At 44.0% G+C, this 22117-nt stretch overlaps 1 protein-coding gene across 2 annotated transcripts; it reads right to left on the bottom strand.

Moving 5' to 3' along the window:
* Positions 1 to 791: 791 nt before the first annotated feature.
* Positions 792 to 21900, bottom strand: LOC115205662 (zinc finger protein 711-like). 2 transcript variants are annotated; one of them, XM_029771860.1, is made up of 10 exons: positions 21658 to 21900; positions 17682 to 17761; positions 17372 to 17459; positions 16813 to 17117; positions 16476 to 16704; positions 14682 to 14831; positions 11183 to 11320; positions 7416 to 7553; positions 6749 to 6915; positions 792 to 4118 (listed from the first exon to the last, which is right to left on the bottom strand). In XM_029771860.1, exons 3-10 carry the CDS (start codon positions 17448 to 17450, stop codon positions 2976 to 2978), a joined length of 2349 nt encoding a protein of 782 aa, XP_029627720.1. In that variant the 5' UTR covers positions 17451 to 17459; positions 17682 to 17761; positions 21658 to 21900; the 3' UTR covers positions 792 to 2975. The 2 variants fall into 2 exon arrangements, with proteins under 2 accessions (XP_029627720.1, XP_029627719.1); XM_029771859.1 differs by having other exon boundaries at positions 16476 to 17117.
* Between the last annotated feature and the right edge of the window lie 217 nt (positions 21901 to 22117).

Raw genomic sequence — 22117 nt, 5'->3', positions numbered from 1 at the left:
TCCACCCTCTCCATCTGGGTCCAACTACAGGACTAATCACCCCCAGAGTCCACCCTCTCCATCTGGGTCCAACTACAGGACTAATCACCCCCAGAGTCCACCCTCTCCATCTGGGTCCAACTACAGGACTAATCACCCCCAGAGTCCACCCTCTCCATCTGGGTCCAACTACAGGACTAATCACCCCCAGAGTCCACCATTTCCCTCTGGGTTCAACTACAGGACTAATCACCCCCAGAGTCCACCATTTCCCTCTGGGTTCAACTACAGGACTAATCACCCCCAGAGTCCACCCTCTCCATCTGGGTCCAACTACAGGACTAATCACCCCCAGAGTCCACCATTTCCCTCTGGGTTCAACTACAGGACTAATCACCCCCAGAGTCCACCCTCTCCATCTGGGTCCAACTACAGGACTAATCACCCCCAGAGTCCACCATTTCCCTCTGGGTTCAACTACAGGACTAATCACCCGTAGCTATATAGGGAATAGGGTACCATTTTGGACACACAGCAAAGAAGTCCTTCCCCATTTTCAAAATGATAACCCACTCTAGACAAGTTAATGACTAGGTATTTTATCTCATCTGGTAATTTATGTTGTCATACTAGTCATTCATTTTTCCACATTTCCATGGAGTTAGACCACCATCTTGTGGTGATTACTGAGCAAGTAAAGATAAATCCTATTCCCTAGTCGTGCACTACTTTTCACCAGAGAATTAAAGGCCTTTAGGGAATAGGGTGCCATTCGGGATTCAGTTATCCCCCCGAAAAAAGGCAGCAGAAACTAAAAAGATAACTGTTTATTTCGGTTCCTCCTCAACAGTAGTTTCTGAACAATCAGACAAGAAAATTGACAACAAAAGTACAAGAAAATGCATACCATTTTTAACCACAATTAATTCCATGGACAGCATATTATGTGCATACTTTAAGAATCCAATGCCAATCTCTCAACCATTGTATTCAAGGTGTAGCCCAGTCACTGTGGGGTTGCTGGATACCAGTGAGCAGAACTCTTACCAGAAAACCAACCAATTACCTATGAGCTATCAATACAGAACAGCGCAGCTGTCTTTATATGAATACCGGTCGCTACCGTCCCACCTATACAAGGTCCTGAAATACCCCCAAACTCTCTCTCCACCACTCATATTGTCTCTTATATTCAGGGAATATAAAATATACACCCTTTGCATACATGTAAAATTAACAAAATAATAAAGTGCTTTCTACCGACTCAAACAGACACACATAATCTCTTAGAGAATGGTACTTTACATGGCGTACGTTTGAGACTTAAAATCACTTTACTTTTCAGATTTCTGTTTTAGCAGAGCTCAGTGCATGAGGAGAAACAGAACATAAGACGTGACCATCGAATGGTAGGCTTGTCTGACCACATCTGTGTTCTATGTGATGACACGTACACATCATATACAAATCTTACAGTGGCATTCACAACAAGGTCCAAAAAACTGCAGTGACAACTGCTGGAGTTTTTACCAAACACAGAACGGAACCATCTGTCCACCTAACATGACATCAAAACATTCAACAAGTTTAATTAATAATAGTCGGCACTGTTAAGAAACGAAACAAAAGTTCTGTTTGTTTTTTAAAAAATGAGTTGGTTTCGTAGCTCATAGGTTAAGGTGCTTGTGTAAACATTGTTCCACTCTGACGTCACAGGTGGACCACCCAAACGGGCCACTCATGTGACTCAGATTCAGAATAATTACATGATTGTGATTCAGATTGCCTTTAAAACCAACGGTACTATGGTAAAAAGCAGGTTATTGGGAGGATACTGAGACCTGGGTTCAAAAACTATTTCAAAATACTTTAGCTGTGCTTGCCTGGCACAATGGAACCAACAGATTTACTTTAGCTGTGCTTGCCTGGCACAATGGAACCAATAGATTTACTTTAGCTGTGCTTGCCTGGTACAATGGAACCAACAGATTTACTTTAGCTGTGCTTGCCTGGCACAATGGAACCAACAGATTTACTTTAGCTGTGCTTGCCTGGCACAATGGAACCAACAGATTTACTTTAGCTGTGCTTGCCTGGCACAATGGAACCAACAGATTTACTTTAGCTGTGCTTGCCTGGCACAATGGAACCAACATATTTACTTTAGCTGTGCTTGCCTGGCACAATGGAACCAACAGATTTACTTTAGCTGTGCTTGCCTGGCATAATGGAACCAACAGATTTACTTTAGCTGTGCTTGCCTGGCACAATGGAACCAACAGATTTACTTTAGCTGTGCTTGCCTGGCACAATGGAACCAACAGATTTACTTTAGCTGTGCTTGCCTGGCACAATGGAACCAACATATTTACTTTAGCTGTGCTTGCCTGGCATAATGGAACCAACAGATTTACTTTAGCTGTGCTTGCCTGGCACAATGGAACCAACAAACCCCTTGAACTGTAGGCAGGACAAAGCAAACGCTAAAACATAAGAAATAATTGCTAAACGATTTGAACCCAGGTTTGGAGATACTAGTTGGTAGAGTGGAGAGCACTAGTTTGATACAGTCTGGTGAGAGAGAGAAGAACAGGCCTGAATGTTCTCAAATAACTGTCTTTTTTCCCACCTCAGAGTTTCAACATGTATAAAAATAGACTTAATTTGAGACCCTGAATAAATGTTCATCATATGGTGAATCCTCTCTCTGCAGATAAATACATACATAAAGACTACATTCCTGGATTTAAACTTCTCCCAACTTCCACAATATGCTTAGTTTGATTACACCTGGAGGAGAGGGCTTCTGGTGAGATCTATTCCTACTCTATACAACCAGTAGAAAAAGAGAAGCAGTCAGTCAGAATGTTATCGTCGCTAGCAGTCTAAATGTACCATTCCATCCTTATATACTGCCTAAACACGTTCCCCCTTTGTCATGTGAAACAGGTCTACATAGACTGAGGAGTGTGTGTGCAATCTGTTTCTATCCGTTTCTATCCAGGTAACATTGTGTCGTCACTGTATTCACATCGTTCCGTCAGCATATCTTTGTGATGCCTGGCTATGTGCTGGCTCTTCTCCGAGGGCCTTCTAAAGCCTTTACAACAGTAGTCACAGCAGTGGGGGTATTCCTTGGTGTGGATGGAGATCACGTGGCGTTTGAATCCTGAAGCGTCCGGGCTGTTGTACTCGCAGTACTGACACTGGTACACCTTCCTCCCGCTGTGGGTCTTCATGTGTTTCTTCAGCTCCGTGGACTGGCGGAACCCTCGCCGGCAGCGTTTACACTTAAAGGGGAGGTCCTTGGTGTGAACGGACAGGATGTGTCTGCTGAGGGTGAAAGGTTCAGAGGTCGTGAAGTTACAGTGCCTGCACTGGTGCACCTTGTTGCCCTTGTGCATCTCTGAGTGTTTCTTCAGCTCAGAGGGCCGGTGGAAGCCCTTCTCACACACGTCACACTGGTGAGGGAAGTCTTTAGTGTGAACAGATATAATGTGTCGTTTTAGATCAGAGGAGTTGGTGCTCTTGTGTTCACAGTGGGGACACTGGTGGGTCTTGTGGCCCTGCACCATCTCTGTGTGCCGCTGCAGCTCCCCCTCGTCTGCGTAGGCCTGGGGGCAGTGGCCACACTTAAAAGGAAGGTCGGCACCGTGCTTGCTCTTGATGTGAGTCTTTAGGTTGGACTGGTCTGCACAGCGAAAGTCACAGTGCGGGCAGCAGTACGGCTTCTCGCCCGTGTGGGTCCGCATGTGCTTCTTGAGCTCTGACGGGTGACGGAAGCCTTTAGCGCACTCCACGCACACGTGGGCGAAGTTCCTACTGTGAACGGCCAATAGGTGGCGGTTGAGGAGCCCCTGCTCTGCAGTCTCATAGTCACAGTACTTACAGTGGTGCAGTTTGGACTCCTTGTCCCTCAGGATCAGCTTGTTAGATCCAAGCTGGCTGTCTTCGTGGTAACGCCGGGTGTATTCTGTGTAGGTCCTGTTGTATTCTGGGTACTCTGGGGTGGTCCTGTTGTATTCTGGGTACTCTGGGGTGGTCCTGTTGTATTCTGGGTACTCTGGGGAAGAGGTTCTGTCTCTGTCACTGCGATGGACCAGTAGCTTGTGGGACTCCAGGTGGTTGTGGAAGTTGACCTTGAAAAACAAAACAGAATTTATTTATAGAGCGTTTCACAGACATGTCACAAGAGCAACACACTTAACAGGGCAAAGTAGGAAGGGAAACAATCACAACAACGTAATAATGTAAAACAGGTTTTTTCGATCCTGGAAGCTGATTGGTTGATATATGGGAGTTGTGGGACAACAACTCCTGCAAAATACCATGAAGTATTCATGTCATTATTCTACTGTCCCTCAGCCCAGGCAGGGAATTCATAAACTTTATCTCCCGAGGGAAAAAAGCATCTACACGTAATTCTTTCAATGCTACCATTTGGTTTGCAACAGTTGGGGGTTTAATAAGCTTACCTGTATGCCTCTACGACCTGTGCAACAATGTATAATTTTACAAATGCGATCTCTCCTGTGCCAGTAGGCTAGCTAGCCCAAGAATGAACGTGAAACTAATTATTCACCATGGAAACAGTAAACACTCAGAATTCCATTCATTCATTCACCAGTGCAGTGTGGCCTATGTGGATATGTATTCAAATAATTACTTATAAAAATATTTTGTCTCTCGTCATCATTTAATCTCGGAAGTTAGTCGGAAGTTTACATACACTTAGGTCGGAGTCATTAAAACTTGTTTTTCAACCACTCCACAAATTTCTTCTTAACAAACTATAGTTTTGGCAAGTCGGTTAGGACATCTACTTTGTGCATGACACAAGTAATTTTTACAACAATTGTTTACAGACAGATTATTTCACTTATAATTCACTGTATCACAATTCCAGTGGGTCAGAAGTTTACATACACTAAGTTGACTGGGCCTTTAAAAAGCTTGGAAAATTCCAGAAAATGATGTCATGGCTTTAGAAGCTTCTGATAGGCTAATTGACATCATTTGAGTCAATTGGAGGTGTACCTGTGGATGTATTTCAAGGCCTACCTTCAAACTCAGTGCATCTTTTATTGACATCATGGGAAAATCAAAAGAAAATCAGCCAAGACCTCAGAAAATAAATTGTAGACCTCCACAAGTCTGGTTCATCCTTGGGAGCAATTTCCAAATGCCTGAAGGTACCATGTTCATCTGTACAAACAATAGTACGCAAGTATAAACACCATGGGACCACGCAGCCGTCATACTGCTCAGGAAGGAGACACATTCTGTCTCCTAGAGATGAATATACTTTGGTACGAAAAGTGCAAATCAATCCCAGAACAACAGCAAAGGACCTTGTGAAGATGCTGGAGGAAACAGGTACAAAAGTATCTATATCCACAGTAAAACGAGTCCTATATCGACATAACCTGAAAGGCCGCTCAGCAAGGAAGAAGCCACTGCTCTAAAACTGCCATAAAAAAGCCAGACTACGGTTTGCAACTGCAGATGGGGACAAAGATCGTACTTTTTGGAGAAATGTCCTCTGGTCTGATGAAACAAAAATAGAACTGTTTGGCCATAATGACCATCATTATGTTTTGAGGAAAAAGGGGGAGGTTTACAAGTCGAAGAACACCATCCCAACCGTGAAACATGGGGGTGACAGCATCATTTTGTGGGGGTGCTTTGCTGCAGGAGGGACTGGTGCACTATGTGGATATATTGAAGCAACATCTCAAGACATCAGTCAGGAAGTTAAAGCTTGGTTGCAAATGGGTCTTCCAAATGGACAATGACCCCAAGCATACTTCCAAAGTTGTGGCAAAATGGCTTAAGCACAACAAAGTCAAGGTATTGGAGTGGCCATCACAAAGCCCTGACCTCAATCCCATAGAAAAATTCTGGGTAGAACTGAAAAAGTGTGTGCGAGCAAGGAGGCCTACAAACTTGACTCAGTTACACCAGCTCTGTCAGGAGGAATGGGCCAAAATTCACCCAAGTTATTGTGGGAAGCTTGTGGAAGGCTACCCGAAATGTTAGAGGCAAGTTATACAATTTAAAGGCAATGCTACTAAATACTAATTGAGTGTATGTAAACTTCTGACCCACTGGGAATGTGATAAAAAATAAAAGCTGAAATGAATAATTCTCTCTACTATTATTCTGACATTTCACATTCTTATAATAAAGTGGTGATCCTAACTGACCTAAGACAGGGAATTGTTACTAGGATTAAACGTCAGGAATTGTGAAAAACTGAGTTTAAATGCATTTCGCTAAGGTGTATGTAAACTTCCGACTTCAACTGTACATGCAAATGATTTGTTTAGCATTGCAAAGTCAAATGAATAGAATAATTAGAATGAACGACTGGGTCAAAACATGAGAAAATAACTAACGACCAGCCTGCTTGGGTAGAAACTTCAGAACGCAAAAACAAATGTACTCATTAAAAATAACATTTTATAATTATAAAATGTCATTCATATTTTTTTATAAATATGTTGGCAACCGTTTCATTAAAGCAATAATGCCCTCGAACCTGGGAATTATAGTGGTACAACTCCCTCCAGGGGCTGTATCCCAGCCCTTGGCTTCACCTTGGGCCTCAAAACAGACCTTGTCAGAAGTTGTCATATGATAATTCCCGGGTTCTCAGGCATTATTGCTTAAATAACATAAAATAATAGAGAGTGTGAAGGGGAGAAAAAAAGAGGAGTAACAAAGGTCCAATGACGGGAACATCAGAGATATGAGAGACGACAGAGACCTTCTTGTTGGTGGTGAAGTCACAGTCGGTACACTGGTACTTCTTAACGTGGTGGTCAGGATGGTTCTTCATGTGGCACTTGAGGAAGCCTTGTGACCTGAACTTCTTACCACAGATGTGACAGGGGTAGACGGTCAGGGGCATGCCGTCTGGACCGATGATCACAGCTGGGATGAGACAGAGAGATACTGTATATTACTGAGGACTAGATCAAAAAACTCACTACAAGATCTACCAATAAGCTGAATTTCAAGCCACAAAGAGAAAGCAAAAGGGAATTGCTGCCATGTTTTCACCCCTCTGATAATTTGATACAAGTTATATCTCCTGAATGTATGTTCTTTGGGCTCATGTCAGCCGAAGGGATAATGTAATGTCTGTCTGTACCGGTCTGGCACTGCCGTGATAATGTAATGTCTGTCTGTACCGGTCTTGCACTGCCGTGTTAATGTAATGTCTGTCTGTACCGGTCTTGCACTGCCGTGTTAATGTAATGTCTGTCTGTACCGGTCTTGCACTGCCGTGTTAATGTAATGTCTGTCTGTACCGGTCTGGCACTGCCGTGTTAATGTAATGTCTGTCTGTACCGGTCTTGCACTGCCGTGTTAATGTAATGTCTGTCTGTACCGGTCTGGCACTGCCGTGTTAATGTAATGTCTGTCTGTACCGGTCTGGCACTGCCGTGTCTCTCCCTTCCTTTTCTTCTTCTTGATCTTCTGTTTGAGGGCTCTGTTGGTACCCTGACTGTCTCTGATCTGAAGGTATGGCCTGGTCCCTCCATTCTTCACTGTGTCCACACTGTTATCTACATATAAACAGCAGGGGGGAGAAACCTACTTCAGAAAGTATTCAAACACTGGCTTGTTCCACATTTTGTTACAGCCTTATTCTAAAATGGATTCAATAGTTTTTTTCTTCAATCTACACACAATACCCCATAATGACAAAGCAAAAAAACAGATTTTTAGAAAATGTATAAAAAATAAAACAAATATCACATTTACATAAGTATTCAGAGCCTTTACTCAGTACTTTGTTGAAGCACCTTTGGCAGTGATTACAGTCTTCTTGGGTATGATGCTACAAGCTTGGCACACCAGTACTTTTGGGAGTTTCTCCCATTCTTCTCTGCAGGTCCTCTCAAGCTCTGTCAGGTTGGATGGGGAATGTCGCTGCACAGCTATTTTCAGTTCTCTGCAAAGATGTTTGATCGGGTTCAAGTCTGGGCTCTGGCTGGGCCACTCAAAGACAGAGACTTGTCCCGAAGCCACTCCTGCGTTTGGCTGTGTGCTTAGGGTCATTGTCCTGTTGTATGGTGAACTTCCCTCCAGTGTGAGGTGCTGAGCACTCTGGAGCAGATTTCATAAAGGATCTCGCTGTACTTTGCTCTGTTCATCTTTCCCTCGATCCTGACTAGTCTCCCATGATGCTGCCACCACCATGCTTCACCGTAGGGATGGTGCCAGGTTTCCTCCAGAAGTGATGCTTGGCATTCAGGCCAAAGAGTTCAATCTTGGTTTCATCAGACCAGTTTCTTGTTTCTCATGTTTTGAGAGTCCTTTAGGTGCCTTTTGGCAAACTCCAAGTGGGCTGTCATGTGTCTTTTACTGAGGAGTGGCTTCCGTCTGGCCACTCTACCATAACGGCCCGATTCGTGGTGTGCTGCAGAGATGATTGTCCTTTTGGAAGGTTCTACCATCTCCACAGAGGAACAATCAGGTTCTTGGTCACCTCTCTAACCAAGGCCCTTCACACCCGATTGCTCAGTTTGGCCAGGTGGCCAGCTCTAGGAAGAGTCTTGGTGGTTCCAAAGTTCTTCTATTTAAGAATCATGGAAGCCACTGTGTTCTTGGGCACATTCAATGCTGCAGAAATGTTTTGATACCCTTCCCCAGAGCTGTGCCCCAATACAATCCTGTCTCTGAGCTCTATGGACGACTGATTCAACCTCATGGCTTGGTTTTTGCTCTGACATGCGCTATCAACTGTGGGACCTTATATAGACAGGTGTGTGCCTTTCCAAATCATCTCTGGCATTGTGTTGTGTGACAACAAAACTGCACATTTGAGAGTGTCTTTTTATTGATCCCAGCACAAGGTGGGTAATGATGGGGCGACAGAGTAGCCTAGTGGTTAGAGCGTTGGACTAGTAACCGAAAGGTTGCAAGTTCGAATCCCCGAGCTGACAAGGTACAAATCTGTCGTTCTGCCCCTGAACAAGGCAGTTAACCCACTGTTCCTAGGCTGTCATTGAAAATAAGAATTTGTTCTTAACTGACTTGCCTAGTTAAATAAAGGTTAAATAAATACAAAATGATCATGCTGTTTAATCAGCTTCTTGATATGCCACACCTGTCAGTTGGATGGATTATCTTGGCAAAGGAGAAACGTTCACTAACAGGGATGTAAACAAGTTTCTGCACAACATTTGAGAGATAAACTTTGTGTGTATGGAAAATGTCTAGGGAACTTTTATTCAGCTCATGAATAAAAGTTCAATACTTTACCTGTTGTGTTTATATTTTTTGTTCAGTGTGGACAGGTTCAAGTTAACATACTTATGGGATAGGTCTACATTTTGTTAGTGTAAGATGTTTAACCTGTTGGGGATAGGGGGCAGTATTTGCACGGCCGGATAAAAAACGTACCCGATTTAATCTGGTTACTACTCCTGCCCAGTAACTAGAATATGCATATAATTGTTTGATTTGGATAGAAAACACCCTAAAGTTTCTAAAACTGTTCGAATGGTGTCTGTGAGTATAACAGAACTCATTTGGCAGGCCAAAACCTGAGAAGATTCCAAACAGGAAGCGCTCTCTCTGACCATTTCATGGCCTTCTTGATCATCTCTAACCAAAACAGGGGATCTCTGGCATAACGTGACATTTTCTAACGCTCCCATAAGGCGCCAGAAAGATGAATGGTGGCTTTGCAGGCCATGGCTGAAAAACATCAGCGCATTTTGATAGTGGTCGATCTGAGGACAATGAGACTGGAGGCGCGTGCACGAGCCGACACCATGTTTACTTTCTCTCTCTTTGAACGAAAACAACGACTCCCGGTCGGAATATTATCGCTTTTTTACGAGAAAAATAGCATAAAAATTGATTTTAAACAGCGGTTGACATGCTTCGAAGTACGGTAATGTAATATTTAGATTTTTTTTGTCACGAAACGCGTCGGGCGCGTCACCCTTCTTTACCCTTCGGATAGTGTCTTGAACGCACGAACAAAACGCCGCTATTTGGATATAACTATGGATTATTTGGGACCAAACCAACATTTGTTATTGAAGTAGAAGTCCTGGGAGTGCATGCTGACGAAGAACAGCAAAGGTAATCAAACTTTTCTAATAGTAAATCGGAGTTTGGTGAGTACCACACTTGGTGGGTGTCAAAATAGCTAGCCTGTGATGGCCGGGCTATCTACTCAGAATATTGAAAAATGTGCTTTCACCGAAAAGCTATTTTAAAATCGGACATAGCGAGTGCATAAAGGAGTTCTGTATCTATAATTCTTAAAATAATTGTTATGTTTTTTGTGAACGTTTATCGTGAGTAATTTAGTAAATTCACCGGAAGTGTTCGGTGGGAATGCTAGTCACATGCTAGTCACATGCTAATGTAAAAAGCTGGTTTTTGATATAAATATGAACTTGATTGAACAAAACATGCATGTATTGTATAACATAATGTCCTAGGATTGTCATCTGATGAAGATCATCAAAGGTTAGTGCTGCATTTAGCTGTGGTTTGGGTTTATGTGACATTATATACTAGCTTGAAAAATGGGTGTCTGATTATTTCTGTCTGGGTACTCTGCTGACACAATCTAATGTTTTGCTTTCGTTGTAAAGCCTTTTTGAAATCGGACAGTGTGGTTAGATTAACGAGAGTCTTGTCTTTAAAATGGTGTAAAATAGTCATATGTTTGAGAAATTGAAGTAATAGCATTTCTAAGGTATTTGAATATCGCGCCACGGGATTACACTGGCTGTTGAGTAGGTGGGACGAGCGTCCCACCTAGCCCATAGAGGTTAACAAACTAAAAATGGACTAACATTGGAATTGGAGTTGATTTCAAGACAATACATAAAATACCGTAAACACACAACTTGAAGCAACCACATATTTAGTCATGGAGCACGTTGTGATTGGCCTTAACACACCCACAATTTGTTTATTCATCAAAACCCGGCCCTTTGCGCCACCGCCAGCACTGTGATGATCATTTGGGGTTGTGAAAATAGCTAAAATGTTTCTGCCACGCCCCTGAACCGATAGTGGTACCGTCAGCGCGTGGATTTACCATTTCATTAGGTTGGTTTTAATAGAGCCCATAGTTGTGTGTTATATCCAGCTGAAGGAATGCTGTTATTACTGAATATAAAATCAGTTGATCACAAGACAGTAGTGAACCCTTATTCCTCACCGTAGGCAGCAGCCCAGGACACCGGGACAAACATCTTGCTGTTTGGAGAGTCATCTAGCTGGTTCTCCTGGACTGCTGAGGTCTCCTCCTCTCCTACAATCACCTCCATGTACACCTGCTCTGCCATGTCTGACACATCTGTAAACACACAGAGACAGACAGATTCAGTAACCTACACCTGCTCAGCCATGTCAGCCCGGTCTGGAAAACAGAGATAGTAAGTTACAGGACATGTAGCCCTGTTCAAATCCTTTTGAAGTGCACCTGTGAAAGCTATTTGCTGGAACTTTTTTGTTGTTGTTAACCTATCCAGTCGCGTTTGATCACATGATTGGACAGGTGAAATGAAGGGTTCCACTAAAAAACCTTCACAGCTGTAGTCATGTGAGAGGAGTTATTTCTTTAAAGAAGAGTGTTTACTCAGTGATATCTTCCTCTGACTGGACGTGCTCCTCCCCCAGACTCCCCCCGACCATGTCTGGCCCGTCCCCCGACTCCCCCCGGCCATGTCTGGCCCGTCCCCCAGACCATGTCTGGCCCGTCCCCCAGACTCCCCCCGGCCATGTCTGGCCCGTCCCCCAGACTCCCCCCGGCCATGTCTGGCCCGTCCCCCAGACTTCCCCCGGCCATGTCTGGCTCCTCCCCCAGACTTCCCCCCGGCCATGTCTGGCTCCTCCCCCAGACTCCCCCCGGCCATGTCTGGCTCCTCCCCCAGACTCCCCCCGGCCATGTCTGGCCCGTCCCCCAGACTCCCCCCGGCCATGTCTGGGCCGTCCCCCAGACTTCCCCCGGCCATGTCTGGCTCCTCCCCCAGACTCCCCCCGGCCATGTCTGGCTCCTCCCCCAGACTCCCCCCGGCCATGTCTGGCCCGTCCCCCAGACTCCCCCCGGCCATGTCTGGCTCGTCCCCCAAACTCCCGTACAGCATGATGGCCGTTATGGAAGTCATTCTCAGACACCACCTCTGTCCCACCTACAGATACAGACAGTAACCATTCTCCCATACAGTTTTTATGTGAGTAAAGTCCTACTGTAAATAATTTTTTTTTAAATCACAACAGCTGTGATGGAAATTTCGGTAAAATTTGATAAATGTCGACAGATAATGTGTTCATTCGACATGGTGGGATCTTTGTGTCAGTAAAGTTAATTATGCGAGAAATGGCGGTCTTTATACGCAAATATTAATATACTGCTCAAAAAAATAAAGGGAACACTTAAACAACACAATGTAACTCCAAGTCAATCACACTTCTGTGAAATCAAACTGTCCACTTAGGAAGCAACACTGATTGACAATACATTTCACATGCTGTTGTGCAAATGGAATAGACAACAGGTGGAAATTATAGGCAATTAGCAAGACACCCCCAATAAAGGAGTGGTTCTGCAGGTGGTAACCACAGACCACTTCTCAGTTCCTATGCTTCCTGACTAATGTTTTGGTCACTTTTGAATGCTGGCGGTGCTTTCACTCTAGTGGTAGCATGAGACGGAGTCTACAACCCACACAAGTGGCTCAGGTAGTGCAACTCATCCAGGATGGCACATCAATGCGAGCTGTGGCAAGGTTTGCTGTGTCTGTCAGCGTAGTGTCCAGAGCATGGAGGCGCTACCAGGAGACAGGCCCGTACATCAGGAGACGTGGAGGAGGCCAACAACCCAGCAGCAGGACCGCTACCTCCACCTTTGTGCAAGGAGGAGCAGGAGGAGCACTGCCAGAGCCCTGCAAAATGACCTCCAGCAGGCCACAAATGTGCATGTGTCTGCTCAAACGGTCAGAAACAGACTCCATGAGGGTGGTATGAGGGCCCGATGTCCACAGGTGGGGGTTGTGCTTACAGCCCAACACCGTGCAGGACGTTTGGCATTTGCCAGAGAACACCAAGATTGGCAAATTCGCCACTGGCGCCCTGTGCTCTTCACAGATAAAAGCAGGTTCACACTGAGCACATGTGACAGACGTGACAGTCTGGAGACGCCGTGGAGAACGTTCTGCTGCCTGCAACATCCTCCAGCATGACCGGTTTGGCGGTGGGTCAGTCATGGTGTGGGGTGGAATTTCTTTGGGGGGCCGCACAGCCCTCCATGTGCTCGCCAGAGGTAGCCTGACTGCCATTAGGTACCGAGATGAGATCCTCAGACCCCTTGTGAGACCATATGCTGGTGCGGTTGGCACTGGGTTCATCCTAATGCAAGACAATGCTAGACCTCATGTGGCTGGAGTGTGTCAGCAGTTCCTGCAAGAGGAAGGCATTGATGCTATGGACTGGCCCACCTGTTCCCCAGACCTGAATCCAATTGAGCACATCTGGGACATCATGTCTCGCTCCATCCACCAAAGCCACGTTGCACCACAGACTGTCCAGGAGTTGGCGGATGCTTTAGTCCAGGTCTGGGAGGAGATCCCTCAGGAGACCATCCGCCACCTCATCAGGAGCATGCCCAGGCGTTGTAGGGAGGTCATACAGGCACGTGGAGGCCACACACACTACTGAGCCTCATTTTGACTTGTTTTAAGGACATTACATCAAAGTTGGATCAGCCTGTAGTGTGGTTTTCCACTTTAATTTTGAGTGTGACTCCAAATCCAGACCTCCATGGGTTGATAAATTGGATTTCCATTGATTATTTTTGTGTGATTTTGTTGTCAGCACATTCAACTATGTAAAGAAAAAAGTATTTAATAAGATTATTTCTTCATTCAGATCTAGGATGTGTTATTTTAGTGTTCCCTTTATTTTTTTGAGCAGTGTATAATAAGCATCATATGGAAGTAAACTTATGAGTCACGTGACATGGTGTGTGTGGTCCTCTCACTATGAATCAGGAAAGCAGTTTATTAGACTACAGATGGAAGTTAAATCTTTACCTTTATTTAACTTGGCAAATCAGTTAAGAACATATTCTTATTTTCAATGACGGCCTAGGACGGCAGAACGACAGAGTTGTACCTTGTCAGCTCAGGGATTCGAACTTGCAACCTTTCGGTTACTAGTCCAATGCTCTAACCACTAGGCTACCCTGCCGCCCCCAAATAAACTTGGTGAAAGGGTACGGTGATCTTGTTGCTCCTTTCCAATAAATATCGATGGTCTTATTCTGGTGACATGATGATCGATGCTTGACTGCCGTTTGACAAATAAAAATATTCAGGCTTTTATCCATAATAATCTCAACATCTATCCTTACCGTTTACGTGAGCTGTTGTGTCAAGACCAGTGTAGGCACATTTGACATTTAACGCAACAGTTTGTGACAAAACTATAGGTAGAGTTACAAATGGAAACACATTGACCTTGAGATTTTTATTCACTACATGAACACTCAAGAAAGATGTCAGCATTTCCGAGTAGGGATTCCAAGGTGGACGACAGTTCAAAACGATTTTACCCAGTCGGAGTGAGTTTTTTTCTGCGTTCCCAGTCGTCTTGAACGTACTGAAGTCTGAGATTTCCGAGTTCCCAGTTGTTTTGAACGTGACAGAAGTACCACTCACCTATCTCCACATCGTCATCGGCCTCTGCTTTGAAAATGTAGACTTTGATGACCTCTGACCCCTCCTTGTTGGAGCCGTCGTCCTGCATCACCTCAGTAGTGATCTCTAGAGGAGTGTCTCCGATGTCCAGTTTCTCACCAACGTCATCCACTGGATGGACACAACAAACACATCGCAGTTAGCTTTTACCACACAGCAGGGTAGGACAACAACAAGGACTTGGGAGGCAAAAATGTCCAGAAGAACTCATGAAATGCTCTCCAAACAATCCTTCAGATGTATTCTAGCCTAACTCATGAAATGCTCTCCAAACAATCCTTCAGATGTATTCTAGCCTATTCATTTGCAGTAGTTGTAAACAATGATTAAAAATACACAATAACCCCACACCATAGAGCACTAATCATAGCAAATCATTCAATGAAATCAAGCCTTTTTATACACCGAACAAAAATAAAAAACGCAATATGCAACAACTTCAAAGATATTACTGAGTTACAGAAATCAGTCAATTTAAATAAATTCATTAGGTCCTAATCTATGGATTGCACATGGCATCTGCTGGTCACAGACAACTTATCAAAAAAAGGTGGGGGCGTGGATCAGAAAACCAGTCAGTAGCTTGTGTGACCACCATTTGCTTCATGCAGCACGAGTTGAGAGTTGATCAGGCGGTTGATTGTGGCCTGTGGAATGTTGTCCAACTCCTCTTCAATGGCTATGCGAAGTTGCTGGATATTGGCGGGAACTGGAACATGCAGTCATACAGGTCGATCCAGAGCATACCAAACATGTTTTTTATTTTATTTAACCAGGCAAGTCATTTAAGAACAAATTCTTATTTACAATGACGGCCCACACCGGCCAAACCCGGACGACGCTGGGCCAATTGTGTGCCGCCCTATGGGACTTCAAACACGGCCGGTTGTGATACAGCCTGGATTTGAACCAGGGCATCTGTAGTGACGTCTCTAGCACTAAGATGCAGTGCCTTAGACCGCTGTGCCATGAAGGTCATGGAAGAACTGGGACATTATCAGCTTCCAGTAATTGTGTACTGATCCTTGTGACATGGGTCCGTGCATTAACATACTGAAACATGAGGTGATGGCGGGTGGATGAATGGCACGACAATGGGCGTCAGGAGCTCGTCGTAGTATCTCTGTGCATTCAAATTGCCATCAATAAAATGCAATTGTGTTTGTTGTCTGTAGCTTATGCCTGCCCATACGATTACCACCATGGGGCACTCCGTTCACAACAGCAAACCGCTCGTCTACACGACGCCATACACATGGTCTGCGGTTGTGAGGCCGGTTGGACATACTGCCTAATTCTCTAAAACGACATTAGAGGTGGCTTATGGTAGAGAAATGAACATTCAATTCCCTGGTAACAGCTCTGGTAGACATTCCTGCAGTGAGCAATCCAATTGCACACTCCCTCAAAACTTGAGACATCTGTGGCATTGTGCTGTGACAAAATTGCACATTTTAGAGTGGCCTTTTGTCCCCAGTGCAAGGTGCACCTGTGTAATGATCATGCTGTTTAACCAGCTTCTTGATATGCCACACCTATCAGGTGGATGGATTATCTTTGCAAAGCAGAAACGCTCACTAACAGGGACGTAAACAAATGTGTGCACATAACTTGAGAGAAATAAGCTTTTTGTGCTTATGGAACATTTCTGGGATCTTTTTATTCAGCTCATGAAACATGGGACCAACTCTTTACATGTTGCTTTTACATTTTTGTTCAGTGTAGGTTGTAGGGCTAGTTGGTTAGTTGACTCACAGGAGATCATGAGGTAGTCCTCCGAGGTGCTCTTCACATCCTCCTCATCCTCGTCAGTCTGGAGAGAGACAGCCTCCACCTCCAGCTCCTCGTGGGCCTGGATCACTGTCTCCTCCTGCCCCACCTCCTCCCCAACCAGCACCTCCTGGTCCAAGCTCTCCACCCCGTCCTCCTCCTGGTGCTCCACAAAGAGCTGGTCTGGCATGTGGTGGTGATGGTGGATTGAGCCCTGAATGAGGTCTGAGGTTAGAACATGGTGAAGGTGATGGTGGTGAGAGTCCATAGCCACTTCGGCGCCCAGCAAGTGCTCGTGGCCGATGTCAGGGCCTTCAATCACCTCTGTCTCTAGGTCTTCCTCGAGGCCCTCGACCTCCGCCTCGAGGCCCTCGACCATCTGTGTCTCCAGCTCCACCACCTCCTCTCCAAAGCCCTCCACCTCCGTCTCGAGGCCCTCCACCTCCGTCTCGAGGCCCTCCACCTCCGTCTCGAGGCCCTCCACCTCCGTCTCGAGGCCCTCCACCTCCAGGCCGTGCTCCAGCAGAATGCCTTCGTCCGTCATGACGTCAGACAGGAGCATGCCCTCTGGCATGGACACCACAATGTGATCCCCTTCGATGTGGGCCAGGCCCCTCATTCCTGCCACTGTACAGGGAAACAGTAAGGGGGGAATATTATTACAGGAAAGTTTCCACTGCAGCCCTGGTTTGGACTGAGGCTTTTCCAGGCTTTCCTCTTAGTGGAAAAACACCCAAAAAAGGACTGTAAGACATAAGATACAGCTACACAAAACATTGCTGTAGTGTGGTCAGCGCTCTAACTTTGCATGAGGCATTGGGCTCTCAAGTGAAGACTAATGAAAACAACATATACATTATCAAAAGGCCATATTGACCTACCAAAGTCTTGCATGATCATGGTGTGAGGCATCTTTAACTCCTGTGTGTGTAGCTCCAGGATCCCTCCGCCGTGGTCCATCTCTTTGATCTGAAAAAGGCGTAAATAAAATGATTCATGTTAGGCCTACACATCATTTCAGAGGTTCTATATTCGTTACACAAAGCATCTCAGAGTGCTGAACTAGGATCAGTTTGGCCTTTAGATCATAATGAATAATATTACATGGACAGGTCCTAGACCAGCACTCCTACTCGGGAGACACTTTGTGGATACAGGCCCTGGATATTGATTAGTGTCAGTGTGTATTACCTTCACATTTGATGCCAATGCTCTCTAAAATAAGAACAGTGTGTTGCTGGTGTTTCTTCCTTCCATCGGGGGAGAGAACCCTACAAAGGAAGGGACAACATAAGCTGTGAGATAGATGCCACTGAAAACATTGATCTTTCATCCATGTACCATGAGAGGAAATGTGGGAAAGGCTGATGACATCACATACCTGGTAGATCAAATCAAATGTTATTTGTCACGTGCAGAATACAACAAGTGTAGACCTTACAGTGAAATGCTTACTTACGAGCCCCTAACCAACAATGCAGTTAACTTCTTACATCTAGGCGTTCCGCTACCGGAACCCCGTTCCGCCAGCGGAACCCCTAGCCAACGGGATCGCATGGCGCGAAATACAAAAACAACTAAAATACCACAATTCAATTTTCTCAAACATACGGCTATTTTACACCATTTTAAAGATACACTTCTCCTGAATCCAACCACGTTGTCCGATTTCAAAAAGGCTTTACAGTGAAAGCAAAACATTAGATTATGTTAGGATACCACCACAGCAAAAAAAACAACACAGCCATTTTCCTAGCAAGGACAGCCATTTTCCAAGCAAGGGTAGCCGTCCAAAAGCACAAAACCAGCTAAAATGATGCACTAACCTTTGACGATCTTCATCAGATGACACTCCTAGGACATTATGTTAGACAATACATGCATTTTTTGTTCCATCAAGTTCATATTTATATTAAAAAAAAACATTTTACATTGGCGCGTGACGTTCAGATAATGTATTCACCCAAAAATTTCCGGTGAATGTACACCATAATTTACAGAAATACTCATCATAAACGTTGACAAAATATATAACAATTAATTAAAGAAGTATAGATGAACTATTTCTTTATGCAAACGCTTTGTCAGATTTCAAAATAACTTTACGGAGAAAGCACATTGTTCAATATTCTGAGTACTGAGCCCCAAGCTATTCAGTTAGCCATCCAGCCACGACATCCACAAAACACTGAAATATGTTAAAAATATTATTTTACCTTTGCTGATCTTCGGCTGAATGCACTCGGAAGGTCTCCCACTTCCACAAGAAATGTTCATTTGTTCAATAAAGTCCATAATTTATGTCAAAATAAATCCGTTTTGATGGAGCGTCCTGATCACCATTCCAAAATGCATCTATCCACCGTCGACGAAAAGTTATAAAGTTCCCTCAGCGTTTGTAGAAACATGTCAAACCATGTTCACAATCAATCTTTAGGGTGTTTTTAACGTAGAATTTCGATAATATTCCAAACGGACAATAGCAGATTCATTACAGAAGAAAAATAAAAATGGCCAGCCCTGCGTGAGTGCGCACGAGGTAAGTCAATGACACCAGGTCGACCACTTACTATTCCAGGTATTATTCAATCAAATTGCATTGTAGAAGCTTCAAACAAGGTTCTAATGACTGTTGACATCTAGTGGAAGCCTTAGCAAGTGCAATATGACATCACAGACACTGTGGTTTAGATAGAACATCATTTGAAATGACTACAACCATGTGAGGTCAAACTTCCTGGTTGGATTTTCTCAGGTTTTTGCCTGCCATATGAGTTCTGTTATACTCACAGACATTATTCAAACAGTTTTAGAAACTTCAGAGCGTTTTCTATCCAAATATACTAATAATATGCATATCCTACCTTCTGAGTCTGAGTAGGAGGCAGTTTAATTTGGGTACGTTTTTCATCCGGCCGTGAAAATACTGCAAAAAGAAGGATGAAGAAAAACTCAGGCAAAAACCTGAGAAAAATCCAACCAGGAAGTGGGAAATCTGAGAATTGTAGTTCTTCTTTTGAATCCCTATCGAAACTACAGTGTCTGTGGGGTCACGTTGCACTTCCTAAGGCTTCCATTGGCTGTCAACAGCCTTCAGAAAGTTTTTTCATCCTTCTCCTGTTACTGGGCAGAAAATAGTAGCTCAGTCAATGAGTGGACTGCCTGAGGACAAAGGGCTTGGTGATGCGCGAGCCCGCCGTTCCTTCTTTTTCTCCTGGAATGAATACGCTATTGTCCGGTTGGAATATTATCACATTTTTACGTTAAAAATACCCTAAAGATTGATAGTAAACAACATTTGACATGTTTCTGCTAACGGTAATGGAACTATTTGACTTTTCGTCTCTGGTACTGCGCTCACGCGTTATGCCTTTGGACAGTGATCTGTACGCACGAACAAAACGGAGGTATTTGGACATAAATATGTATTATTTCAAACAAAAAGAACATTTCTTGTGGAAGTAGCAGTCCTGGGAGTGCATTCTGACAAAGATCAGCAAAGGTAAGAGAATATTTATAATACTAATTCTGAGTTTAGTTGACCCCAGAACTTGGCGGGTGTCTGTATAGCTTGCTTTGATGGCGAGCTATGTACTCAGAATATTGAAAAATGTACTTTATCCGTAAAGCTATTTTAAAATCTGACACAGCGGTTGCATCAAGGAGTAGTGTATCTATAATTCTTTAAATAATTATTATGTATTTTGTCAACGTTTATGATGAGTATTTTTGTAAAATGATGTGCTCATTCACCGGGAGTTTTGGTGGGAATACATTTTCTGAACATCACGCTGTAAAGCCTTTTTGAAATCGGACAATGTGGTTACATTAAGGAGAAGTGCATCTTTAAAATGGTGTAAAATAGTCGTATGTTTGAGAAATTGAAATTATTAGATTTTTGATGTTTTGTATTTCGCACCCTGCTGTTCCATTGGATGTTGGCTAGGCGTTCCACCTGTCCTCAACATTAAGAAGCCTTTTGGACCTAGACTTGGTGCTTCAGTATCGCTTGCCATGCAGTAGCAGAGAGAACAGTCTATGACTAGTGTGGCTGGAGTCTTTGACAAGATATCCTCTGTGTAAGCTATTTTATGATGATAAGGATGTTGAAACTGCAGTATTCTAGCTGCTGGTGTCTGTCTTTCCATAATTAATGTCTGGGAAAAATATGACCACATACTCAACTGGTGCTGCAGTGGAAAGTGTTGATAAGTTAACACTTGTTGATGCCATTTGAGTCAGTCCTAGCTCATACTGAATATGAATGAATAATGATATGGGCCATATATTTCTATTATGAGACCGTTCCAGCTTTAAAATGTCGAAAAGGACATAGAACGGATATGTTGTTTTTCCTGCTTCTTAATTGTAATGATTTGCGCTGTCCCACACACGCCCACCGTTCATTGCCCAATTTCATGGTTGCCTGGATTATGAATCTGAAGCAGGGCAGGCTAGCGAGCACTCGCTATTTAAAAGAAATCAAGATAACCAACTAGCTAGTGTTACTACATCCACCTGATTGCCAAATGTCCGTGGTAACACTTACAAACATGTTAGTCAATCCACATTCATTGGGTGGGATATATGTAACGGGCTAGTCAGCTAACTAATAACTAGATAAGCTACCTAGCTAAACAAGGTTGTTTGGCGCTGTGCAGACGTTTTGCGGCGGATGCCGACATCTGGGGGGAAATTCCACAAACGCAACGTTGTGCAATACTGCAAAGAAAGGAGATGTATATAGAACAGTCATATGTCGTTGAACTGTGTGTGTGGTGCTTAATGGCTGTTCTTTACGGTATATTTCTGAAACGTTGCGACCACAACGTTAGCCAATTTCGATTCCGCCATTTTGGTTAGATAGCTTGTTAGTTAGCGTGTTTTTAAAACTCCAGAAACCTCCACAAATCAACGATTGGTGCTAAATGAACAACTTGACACGCAATCGATACCACAATGTAAACACAAGCGACGTGTGCATTCACAACATTTATCGATGGATTTTTAATTGCGAAGGGACCTTAACTAGCTAGCCTAGCATGTTAGCTGGCGCATGCGGCATAATCAACCATGTTGTTTTCCGAGGGGCTGAAGGCCCGCAACAGCCGACTGGGCCCTAGTCTCATATACGATATCCAATTTCAATCATTTCGAATGCTTTTACCTGATTATGGACTCCTTCAAATATATCGTCGTTATTTCTTCTTTCTCGGTTTTGTCTGTTATTGTTTGGGTATATTTTTCGACACTAAGCTAAATGCGGCCTGTACATTTGGATCCCCGGGCACTCTTTCCGAGGCCTGGGCCAATCACGTTGCTCGCTTGCAACCAAGGGAGGGCAGACAATGCGTGGCCTCGTTTAGCGCTGATCCCTGTCTATTTGCGTCACGCAGGGGAGCGCTTCGAGTCCAAATCCATGTTGTCAAGTTGATAGACAACGGACTATTTACCTATTGATCAGGATTGTTACAGCAGTTGATTCAATAAAAATATACTTTTTATGTGTGTGATTATCAAGCAAGGTTCAACATTGGATAGAGGACAGCAGTGCATTGAAGTTATCAATCATATGCATACACATTCATAGTTCCTAATAAAAAGTTCTCCCCTACAATGACACTACA

This window comes from Salmo trutta, chromosome 13, assembly GCF_901001165.1.
Source record: "Salmo trutta chromosome 13, fSalTru1.1, whole genome shotgun sequence".
NCBI lineage: Eukaryota > Metazoa > Chordata > Actinopteri > Salmoniformes > Salmonidae > Salmo > Salmo trutta.
This window is presented reverse-complemented; position numbering and strand designations above follow the sequence as displayed.